The sequence below is a fragment of the Gossypium arboreum genome, chromosome 12 (genome assembly GCF_025698485.1).
Source record: "Gossypium arboreum isolate Shixiya-1 chromosome 12, ASM2569848v2, whole genome shotgun sequence".
Taxonomy (NCBI): domain Eukaryota; kingdom Viridiplantae; phylum Streptophyta; class Magnoliopsida; order Malvales; family Malvaceae; genus Gossypium; species Gossypium arboreum.
The window spans coordinates 93,130,893-93,142,878 of NC_069081.1; the positions used below are offsets into that span (position 1 = coordinate 93,130,893).

The 11,986-nt window shown below is 33.0% G+C and overlaps 2 protein-coding genes across 2 annotated transcripts; both read left to right on the forward strand.

Moving 5' to 3' along the window:
* Window positions 1–8,201: 8,201 nt before the first annotated feature.
* On the forward strand, window positions 8,202–9,281 carry LOC128285459 (uncharacterized). Its single transcript, XM_053022945.1, has 2 exons — window positions 8,202–8,254; window positions 8,336–9,281. Exons 1-2 carry the CDS (start codon window positions 8,202–8,204, stop codon window positions 9,279–9,281), a joined length of 999 nt encoding a protein of 332 aa, XP_052878905.1.
* Window positions 9,282–9,595: 314 nt separating this feature from the next.
* Window positions 9,596–10,291, forward strand: LOC128285460 (uncharacterized). The gene has a single exon (XM_053022946.1). The coding sequence runs from the start codon at window positions 9,596–9,598 to the stop codon at window positions 10,289–10,291; it is 696 nt and encodes a 231-aa protein (XP_052878906.1).
* Window positions 10,292–11,986: the final 1,695 nt, after the last annotated feature.

Here is an 11,986-nt window from a genome sequence, read left to right on the forward strand (position 1 = left end):
GGTAATTTTCCATCAATTCCTCCTTTGTACTGAACGACTGTACTCAATCCCGCGTTCCATTCATTTCGAACATTTAATTCAATTTCATAATTTTAATAATAATTTTATTTTCAACAATTGATATGAATAAATACATAATATCATTCATCGATTTAACATATAACTTTAAAGTTTAACCATACAAACTTACCTGGGTTAAGTTGCAAGATTTGTAATAGTTTAAGGACTCTTCTGCTATTTTTTTTTTCACATTTGTCTATGAGCTCTTGATCTAAAATATAAAATTATTCATTCATTAGCATATATTTTAGTTTAAATTTACTTCACAATTAATACCCCTCAATTTTTGAACTTGCACAATTACCCTAATTTTGACAATTTTTACAAATTAGTCCCTTACTAATTAATCTATCAATTGAGCTAATTTTTCTCAATTGAAAATTTATCTAAACATTCTAGGCTAATATACATATCTTTATATCCAAAATTTCAATACCAAACCCTAGTTATTAACCTTTTTACAATTTGGTCGTAAAATCAATATCTATCAAAATCACTTGATAAAATCATCATAAAATAAAATTAAAGCTCTAAATCCATATTAATTCATCATAAACATCCAACACTCATCAATGGTAACTTTAAAAATTACCTATAAATTCAAAAACTAATGAATTAGATAATTGGACCTAATTGTAAAAGTCTTAAAAACATAAAAATTTCAAGAAAAGGGCAAGAATTGAACTCACATGATGTAAAAATATGAAAAACCAGCTTTTGGAGACTCTTCTATGGCTGTTTTTGGCTGAATATTGTTGAAGAAATGTCTAGATTTTCCATTTAGTCTTTGTTTTGATTTTTATCTTAACTCTCAAATGACAATTTTGCCCCTAAATCATCCAATTTCAATATTTTTCTCTGCACATACCGTTTCGGCCTTCTAATAAATGTCTAATTCCCCTTTTGGTCCTCCCTTATTTACCATTTAGGCTATTTAATCACTATCTCCTTAATTTGCAAGTTTTGCACTTTTTTCAATTTAGTCCTTTTTAATTAATTAACTATCAAAACGTTAAAATTTTATAACGAAACTTTAATACTAACTCAATGCCATTCTGTAAATATTTTTATAAATATTTACGGCTCGATTTATGAAATCGAGGTCTCAATACCTCATTTTTGAAACCACTTAACCTAATAAATTCTTCTAAAATACAATTCATTAATTCAAAAGTCTTCCTAAAATCATATTTGGCTCTTAAACACTAAATAATAAAATATACGAGCTCACTTGTCAATTTTGGTGGTCTCAAACCACTGTTTCCGACACCACTGAAAATTGGGCTGTTACACTCGCCCCGCTTCATTACCATCCCTAGCTATTGTTGGCTCATGACTAAAATTTAAAATTTTGGAAAGTAATGGGACTACAATGGATTAATTCAAAAAGTAAAAAGAATAAAATTGATCAATTTAAAGTATATGGGCTAAATCTACAACTTTCGTAAAGCGCGGGACATAATTTAACATTTACAATTTTTATTCAATAACTTTATTAAAATTCACTTTATTCACTTATTATCAAATTTAAATTTATATCTGTAAATTATTTATAATTTTACCTTATTAATGATTTTGATTTAATGTTTTCAATATTTTTAATCATCTAATATAATAAATTTATATAGTTATATACTAGTTAATCAAATTTAAAATAAATATATAAAATAATGCATCTATATTTTAATTATTTATTAAAATTTCTATTATGATATATAAGTTCCATTAAATATAGATAGTACTATTCTAAAGTTTTTAATTTTTTTATTATAGTTTAGCTCACCACTACTATTATTGCTATTGCCATGTTGAATTTAGCACACATGTTTAACCACTAATTTTAATTTTACTGTTATAATAATTAATTTTAGTTATTTTCAATTTTTCTAAACTAATTTCATCGAAAGAACCTTAAACTTACAATCACGTTTTCAATAAAGGAAGCACATGTCCTTTCAATCAACATCACAATAATCTTATTTAATAATAAAACCTAATATGATGCTGGATCGAATCGAGTGGCTTGATAGATAAAAAAATTTTTCTTTAAACTTTCTGTATTTTTTGTACATTTGAAAATTAAAAATTTTACGTTTAGAAGTTTAGCCTTGGATTTAAACATTGAGTTCTAATTATTAGTACCGTTAAAGTTCTATTAAATTCATCAGTGTAACATTTTGAAATAAAAAAATCACTCGGTAACCTTGTAACAAAAATAAAGGCATCGTAACAAACCTAAATTTAATAAAAAATAATATTATCGATTGAACTTGTATTTTTAAATATAAAAATAAATAGATTAAATTTCTAAAAATAAAAATAGACAAATAAAATTTTAAAACATACGAAAAATATGGAGACATGAGCATACATATATATATATTTAAAAGTTAGTTACTCAATTGACAAATATAACGTTGGCACACTTAAAATTGAATTCAAAATTAAAAAATCTTCAAATCTTTGTACCATTTCTATTTTTGGAATTTAATCTCTTTTCTTTTATTTTTAGAAATTTAGTTCCTATACTTTTAAATTTCAAAATTTAGATTCAATTATTAATACCGTTAAATTTTAAAAGCTTAATAAATCGTTTGGTATTTGAGTTTGACTTTAGCACCTATATTTTACAATATGTAATTTGTAATACCCTTCGTCTGACCTAATCGCTGGATCCGAGCTACAGAATATTACATTCGTTGCCGGAGCAACTATAGTCAAATAAATCCATGTCAAACATATTCATTTATGATAAAAAAAGAAAACCAAAATTGAATCTTAATCGAGCTTACGAAAGCTCAAAACCATCCCTAAGTCGAACTTGGACTAAACTAAAAAATTTTAAAATGTGAGAAAAGGGTATCGCGATATCCGGGATTTGGTATGGCGATCCCGAAGACAATAATAAAACATAAAAAATATGTCAAGATGGTATCGTGATCTTGAGGATAGTAGCCAAACTTCCCAACCTGAGGATCAAACCATTTAACTAGGCATTACAAATGCCAAATCATGCATTTTCAAGCCATATGCAAATGTCAACATCTAGACCATATATCAAGTTCAATACCATGGATCAAAATGATTTAATTTCAAACATCATCTAGACTTCATACATTTAAGTTTGTTCCAAAACACTTATATATATGCCACAAACCCAAGGTTCAAAATGATTAAACATATACCAAATAGGTGATAGGATAGTGTGAGCCTCGAGTTGATTTGGTCTAAAGAGTTCCGTAAGATGATTGGCAAGGGAAAGGGAAAATAAACGGGGTAAGCATATCGAATGCTTAGTAAGTTCATAGGCATTAAACATCAACTTACCTCAATTTACAATTTGATAGAACAAGCTATTTAACTTGGCAAAGTTTTCCTAAACATAGCAATTCACATATCAATAAGGTGAGTTAACATATAATGACATCAAATGGCAATTCAAACATATATCAATCCATTTCAATACATTCCCATAATCAAATCAACATTTAACCAATTGGATAACAAACTCATAACATTCCGTTGCCATTTTTCACTTTTCATTATCCTATTTAGCCTAATAAACTCAAGTGAACAGATTCAGCTACACGAGTAACTACACCATGCCAGGTTGCTTATCAGAGCGGTAACTACACCACACTAGGGCACCGAAGTGCAAAGCCCATAGGCAATCATTTGTAAAATCGTATAACAATACGTCTCTTTACCACACCAAAGTCTTCATAAAGACATTCATTACTTGACGATCTGCAACAAATGTTGGATCACGATATAATCTGTAATAATCTCAGTACAATCTCATATCCCATACAATTCACATTTGTCGTACAAGTGCACATATAACCCTACTGGCATGTTAATCGTATCCTATCATTTATCACATTCACTCAAGCATATTTAACACATATAACCATTTCTTTACAATTTAGTCCATACCTTATGTTTTTGTATCGTTTCACAAAAAATTCAAATTTACAATCACATATTCATAATTCAAATGCATAACAATTTAAATACAATCATACTATATGAACTTACCTGACGAAACTAGCAATTAAGTTGCAACTTCAAAGCCTATTTCCAATTTGATCAAATTCCCGATTTATACAATTATTCAATTCAATTTATCAATATGAATCATGTTATAACATCCTATTAAATGCATGAATCAGTCCAATTTTGTTTTTATACCCCTAACGTTTGGCAATTTATTCAATTTAGTCCCTAAAACTAAAATTGCAATACCTTTCAGATTTGAGCTTCGATTTCATAAATGATCTCTGTACAGCCGAAATTTTGCCTGGGCTAAAAAGCCCAACATCTAAAAAGCCCAATTATTAAAATCCTAAAAGCCCGATTAGCCCACAACCTTAACCAATTTTCAGCCAAAAAAAAAAAAGAAAAAACCTAGCCGCCACCACCACTTGCTCTACTTGCTCCACTTACACCTGCAAAAAAAAAAAAAAGAAAAAAACAAAAAGGCGCAGAAAAGAAGCAAGAAAACAAGGAAATAGACAATAGCAAATCCATTGTATTTCGGTTATAAAGCCTGAAATCCCGGATTTTTTTAGTACAAAAACACGAATATTGAAATAAAAAAAGAAGAGAACGGATTGTAGTAAAAAAAAAAGAAAAAAGAAAAAAGGGGGAAGGTATGTAAAAGCAAAAAAAAAAAGTTTTTTTGAATCAATGAAAACAACATATTTCTCAAACACATAATCGAGATTGAACATCAAAAAAGAGAAAGAAACGAAAAACAAAATCAAAACCGAAAAGAGGTGATTTTCGTTTCCTTTTTTTCTTTTCAAATCTTTTTCTTTCTCTTTTTCTTTACATATACATATATCTTAAAAGCATATAAAATATAAAAATACATTTTTTGAATTTCAGCCACTGTTTGTGGTGGCCGGCCGTGTGAGCTCACGGTGGTGGTGACGGGACCTTAGCGGGAGTTTCACGAGTAAAGAAGGCCTTGAGAGAGTTTGAGAGAAGGGTTAGTTTTTTTTATGAAATGGGGAAAATGAGTTTTTTTAGGAAATTTGACTTATATAGCCAATCAAAGCAGCGTCGTTTTGGGCTTAAGTCACTAATGCCAAAACGACGTCGTTTGGTCCTTAACCATGGCCGACCATGACCCGACCGCTCCAACTTCAGGATCCGCGTGTTTTCATTGGAGGGGCTATTTACGCATTTAGCCCCTCTGCTTTTTTATTACTTTACAATTAAGTCATTTTTTATTTTTAATTTGGCCCTAAAATTTGTCGCGATTTTTAATTTAATCCTAGCTGATGCTATGTGTTTTAGAAAGTGGGTTATTGCACTTTAGGCCCTCCGTTGTTTCATGCGTGTTTAAATAAGCCCTTTTTTATTTTAATTTACCCCAAAACTTCGTTTTTAATTTGAATTTAGTCCTTTTTTTAATTTAAGTTTATTTTTATATTATCTTTGCTATTTTAATTTTTAATATTAGTTCAATAATATTATATATATACTTTTAAATACACTCTTTTATTTTCTATTATTATAAATATTAATATTTTCCTTACGTTATTATTGTATCGTATCGTCCTTTTTTATTATCATATCATTATGTACACATTATTTATATTATTTTTACTACTATTATTATGTCTATTATTAGTATTAGTATTATAATTACTATTATTACACTTATATACATATATATTTATATGTAAAGTTATCAATGGTTATTTTATCATCATCTTAATATTAATATGTATTTATTTTTAACATATATATGTATATATTTATGAGGTATTATTAATAATTGTTTTGTAACATTATTATTATTGTTTCTAATGTGTATGTATTATATATATTTTATACATTTTATATATATTATATATATATATATTTATTATATTTTATGTATATATTTTAATATCATATTATTCATATATTTTTATATTATGTAAATATTTTCAATACTACATTATGTATATATTTTGTCTATATTGTATACATACTTTTAATACTCAATACTATTATCATAAATATGTTCTTGATATATGTATGTATATATATGTGTTTTTTTATTCATATATTATTATCATCATTTTCCACTTTTTATTATACTATTTTTATTTTTGTACATACTTCTAATATCATTATTATTATTATTATATATATATATGTGTGTATATTTCATGTAATATTTGTGTTTCAATATTATTATTTCTAGTATGTATATATTATGTATATATTTTTAATACTACGTATACATTTTATTTCTATTATTACGTATATATTTTAATACATATATGTATATATTTATATATCGTTATCATTAGTTATTTCTTATTATTATTGTTTTCAATAAATATTGTATATATATTTTAATCTAGTATTATATGTTGTACATATATATGTTCCCTACTATTTTATATTTACATTATTATTACCATGTTTAATACCATGTGTTATTATCGTTTCATACTATTATTATTTATATTATTATTATCGTTTTCATTATCATTGTCATTTTTATTTTGCCGTGTTTTATTTATTTTTACGCGTTCAATCAAGTCATTTTCCTCATGTATTTGTTTATATTTGCATATTACTAGCCTTGCTATTATTTCACCTTTTATAATTGCTCATATTATTATTTTTGACATTGTCGCACCTATTATTATGCTATTACATATTAGCACCATAATTTGCTCTCATGTTTTACCATAAATAACATTATGTTTTTCACTTGATGCCTTAAAATGATTCTTTCATAAAAGTGATATTCCGTATTTGGTAATTCGAGACAATTGTGCCCTAACTTATTGGGTTTTCGATTTTTCTCATTTAACCTAAATAACGGGATACTCTTTAAAACGCAATACGAGTTTTGAAAAATACTTATTCTCGGAGATACGAGGTGTTGTGCCCTAACTTACGGGGTATGGCATTTTGTTACCTCGAAATAGGATTTTTGCAAGTAAAGGCAATATTCGGTGTTCGAAAATTCGGGGAAACGTGCCCTAACTTACTGGGTTTCGATTCCTCGTTCACCTTAACTAACCGAATATCCTTTTATAATACACGAATTTTTATATAAAAGGCAAGCTCGCTCTCGAAAATTCAAAATGTCGTGTCCTAACTTACTGGATGTGACATTTTATATTTTGAGACAAAAAGGTCTTTAACATTTGAGCATTTTCTTTACAAAGAGGGATCGTATTTTAAATTCTTTCAAGTTTTCAAATTTTAGACACTAAGACACTAATTAATCAACTAGGTACCAATTTTGAGCGTATCGAAGGTGCTAATCCTTCTTCGTGCGTAACCGAATCCCGAACTCGTTCTCTGATTTTCGTAGACCAAAAAATTATCGTTTTAGTAAATCTTAACTTTTATTAAAATGATTAATTTAAGGTGATCCGATCACACCTCATCAAAAGGATTGGTGGAGTCTCCATTTTCGTTTTAAAGTCGATCCCCGTTTTTCAAAAAAATAGTTACGACAGCTTGGCGACTCCACTGGGGACCTCGAGAGTCGAGCCATAAATTGATTAAATTTTGTCCTTCATCGAAATTTGAAAATTCATTTTTCGTTTTACATTTATGATCCCTTCATTTGCGTTTCATATGTTTTTCTTATGGTTTTTCGTTGTCTTATTTTTATCTTTTTATTGCTTCAAGTTCTTATGTGTATATCCTCACACATTGCATTGCATGACCGTTGTGGTCACACCTTTTAAGTGGAAGTGAGAAACTATGCCTTCGTGAGGTTTTCACCTCCGCATAGGCTAGTAAATTGCTTTTGGGATGCATCCGTACCTGCGTCTTCGTGAGGTTTTCATCTCCGTATAGCCGTAGGGAAATGTATTCCCCTGAATCGAACTCGGTCCGTATGAGCCTATAATGGGTGAGGATCGAGGAATCCACTAGTTCAGGTACCTTTCTTTAGAACCAAACCGCATGTGAAAAGCCCTAAGAGCCTATCCTAGGTAGAACCACACCGAACTCTAGTGGTTACCCTAATAGGTGTTTATTTACTCTTTATTTGCTTTAAATTCTATTCTTTGTATATAATACTGACTTGTTGTGTTTTGATAATTTTCGCATGGCATCTCATCATAAAAGGGTGTTGATTTACGTTCGGTTATTAAATAGAAGAGTTTAGCATGGAAAAAGGATTTCTTGATAGAGTGGAGGATAATGCGGCCGTCCGAGTGTGGTCCGAGGGAACGCAACAAGAGAAATGAGATAGTTTGACACAGGGATATGAGTCGGAGTTGTGGGATTTCATCCGCATCAGTGTGACTCAGAATGACCTGCAAGAGTTAAGGGATATATGGAATAGTTGGAATGGCGAAGTTAAACAACTCTTTTACTATAACTATAGTGACCTACCCTATTTGCTCGATGTAAAGGTTGATAAGTACTTGTTCTGGGCCCTCGCACAGTTTTGGAACCCTGCTTACAGTTGCTTCACCTTCGGAGGAGTTGACTTAGTACCTACTGTGGAGGAATACATGGCGTTACTTAATTGCCCGAAGATTCAGGCCGATAGGGCCTATTCAAGACCTGTCAACATCCCTCCTTTTTTGAAGAAGTTGATGAATACAACGGGGATGAGCGAGCAATGGGTTGCAGCCCGCATCAAGCAAAAAGGGGATAGTAAGTATATTCCTTGGAGGAATTTGAGGGACTTGATTTTTGCGCACCCGGATTCAAAGAAAAGGGTTGATGTTTTTGCCTTAAGCCTCTACGGTTTGATCCTCTTTCCTAAGGCACTCGGACACATAGATGAAGCCGTCTTGGATTTATTTGATCGACTTGATAAAGGTACTACACCTGTCTCGGCAATCCTAGCGGAAACTTTCAGATCTTTGAATGCATGCCGGAGAGCGGGTGAGGGAAGATTTATTGGTTGTGTACAGCTTCTTTTGGCTTGGTTCCACAGTCATTTTTGGAAGGTGAAGAAGGTCTCCTACCGAGTATTCTCTAAGGATTATTCCTCATTAAGAGAATTAGTGGCCCCATCAAGAAGGGACGACATCTCAGAAGAGAAGTGGATAGCTATTCTCCAAAATTTGCGGGTCGAAGACATTGAATGGAGAGCTCCGTGGTTGATTCCTGACGAGATCTTATATAGGTGCGATGATTTTGACTGGGTCCCTCTGGCTGGAATATGGGGAGCCGTTGGATACGCTCCACTGATGGTGCTAAGCGATCTGATCAAGGCAGTTTATCTGCAGTAACACAAGGGTTGGCACAATGTGAGTTCTCCTATAAAGATGACAATTATAAGAGGAGGGTTCGCGAGATATCAGATGCTTGGAACCAAACTCGGAGAATGAAAGGATTCACCACAGGCCTGATGACGACCCCCGAGTATGAATAGTGGCGGGGTAGGAGAGCCAACGACAACATCTCTAGACCGAATCAAGGGAGCACTCAACCAATAGAGGAGCATTTACGAGTCATTCCATCAGAGTTAGAGATCATTAGGCAAGACTTCGAGAAAAGGAACTCTCAGATGGGAAAGAAGATAGAGTAGCTAGAGGAAGAGAAAATGAAGTTGGGATTAGACGTCGATATCCACAAGCTAGAGGTCGAGAAATTAAGGAAAGGAAAGAACAAGGCCGAGGAAGATCTGGATAGTCTGAAAAGCGATTACAAGAAGCTGCGCATGTCGATAAAAACTGCCAGTTTAGGAAAAATGTCGGAGCAATGGCGCCAAGAGATCAAAGAGGAAAATACTAGATCTGACCATTGGGAGAAAAAGTTTCAATATGCCCGAGAACGAGAGGACACTTTGAAAAAGAGTTTGATAGAAAGTCAAAAAGAAAAAGAGAAGTTACGAGCTCGGGTGGCTGAATTGGAGAGATCACTACATCAACATCATGGCCGTGATTCCGTAATGGAGCTGAAGGTTAGTCTGAGCAAGATTGAGGAGTTGAAAGGGAGAGTAGAGGAACTCGAGACTGCGCTGCGAGATAGTAAAATTCGAGTAGAACTTCTTGAGGCAAACAACGACCATTATAGGGAACAGCTTCACCGCTCTCAAGACCAGATTAGAGAAAGAGACTATGTCATGGGCGAAGCTGTGGCTCAGGTTCGGGAGGTAGCCGATCACTTGCAAACCTTGGCAGTTCAGGCTGATGTATTGAGCTTAAAGTACGAGTCAGAATCAGATCGAGGTCGAAACTTAGTTTGGCTTCTTAGGAAAATTAAGGCTTTAGGCATTAGGGCGAAGTCGTATATGTAATCGTCCGTTCTATGTAAAGAAATTTTTCTTCTAGTGAAGTTCTTCTAATGAAATTGAATTAGAATCAACACTTTTTTTTTTGCATTCATGCATTTGTATTACATCACATCATATGCATTCAAAGTTATAGAAAGATCCTAATTAGTTAAAGTTTACTTCCAGAAAGGTAGAAAAGAAAACCTGAAATTACACATCCTTACGGCACTCGTACTAAAACTAAGAACATGGATCAAAGGTTCGAGCAATTACAAAAAGATATGCAAGATCAAATGCAAGAACAGTTGGCCAAAATGCAGAATGAAATAAGGGAGCAGATGCTAGAGGCTCAGAGAAACATTATGGCTGAAATGGCTCAGCTGTTGAGAGCCACTGATAAAGGAAAAGCTCCCATGGCGATCACTGAAGAGGAGAATGAAGGTCCTCCTCCGGGTTTTACTCCGCCTCATGTGCCCCTGCAAACCGAGGCACCTCCTAGAAGGCCATCTGTCACAGTGAGGCCTCAACATGGGCCAGTGGATGCTGAAATCCCCATAAATTTCCCATCTGGGTTGGGAAATAATTTGGGTGATAGCTCGATCAACCCTATTACTCCTGATCTGGATTTAATGGAGAAGGAAAGAATGGCCACTGAATCCTCGAAACAATTGGAAGATCGTTGCAGGTGGTTAGAGGAGAAGTTTAGGGTTTTAGAAGGTGCTGGCAATCATCATGGGATTGATGCCAAAGACTTAAGTTTGGTTCCAGATTTGGTGCTTCCTCATAAATTTAAGATGTCAGAGTTTGAAAAGTTTAACGGGACTACTTGCCCAGAAGCACACATAACAATGTTTTGTAGAAGAATGACTGGTTATGTGAACAATGATCAACTATTGATCCATTGTTTTCAGGACAGCCTAGTGGGAGCGGCGGCTAGGTGGTACAATCAGTTGAGCCGTGCAAGAATTGGTTCATGGAGAGATCTTGCACAGGCTTTCATGCAACAATATAACCATGTGACTGATATGATGCCAGATAGGATCACACTTCAAAACATGGAGAAAAAGCCTAATGAAAGTTTTAGGTAATATGCACAATGATGGAGGGAGGTGGCAATGCAATTACAACCACCATTATTGGAAAAGGAAACCACCATGATATTTATTAACACTTTGAGGCTCCATTTATTACCCACATGATTGGAAGCACTACTAAAAGTTTTGCAGACATAGTCATGGCAGGAGAAATGATTGAGAATGCCATAAGGGGTGGCAAAATTGAGGGGGAAGAAGCCAAAAGATCGGCACCAAGAAGAAAAGACAATAAGGTGAACAACACAAGTAGTTTCAATTCGAATGCAGTCACAGTTAGTCAGCCCAAAGTGGCTACAGGTGGGCAGCAAAGTACTCAAAGATTGGAATCACGATCAAGACAGAATTCGGAGAGGATGCAATTTACGCCTATCCCTGTGACGTATCGGGAGCTTTATCAAAGCCTATATGATGCACACGCTATTGCTCCATTTCACTTGAAACCGTTGCAGCCCCCATACCCCAAATGGTATGATGCAAATGCTAAATGCGAATATCATGCGAGAATATCGGGACATTCAATTGAAAATTACACTGGATTCAAGAAGGCCGTGGAAAGGCTTATCAATATGGGGGTTGTGAGATTCGACAATACCCCTAACGCGAATATCTGTTACCAGATCATGTC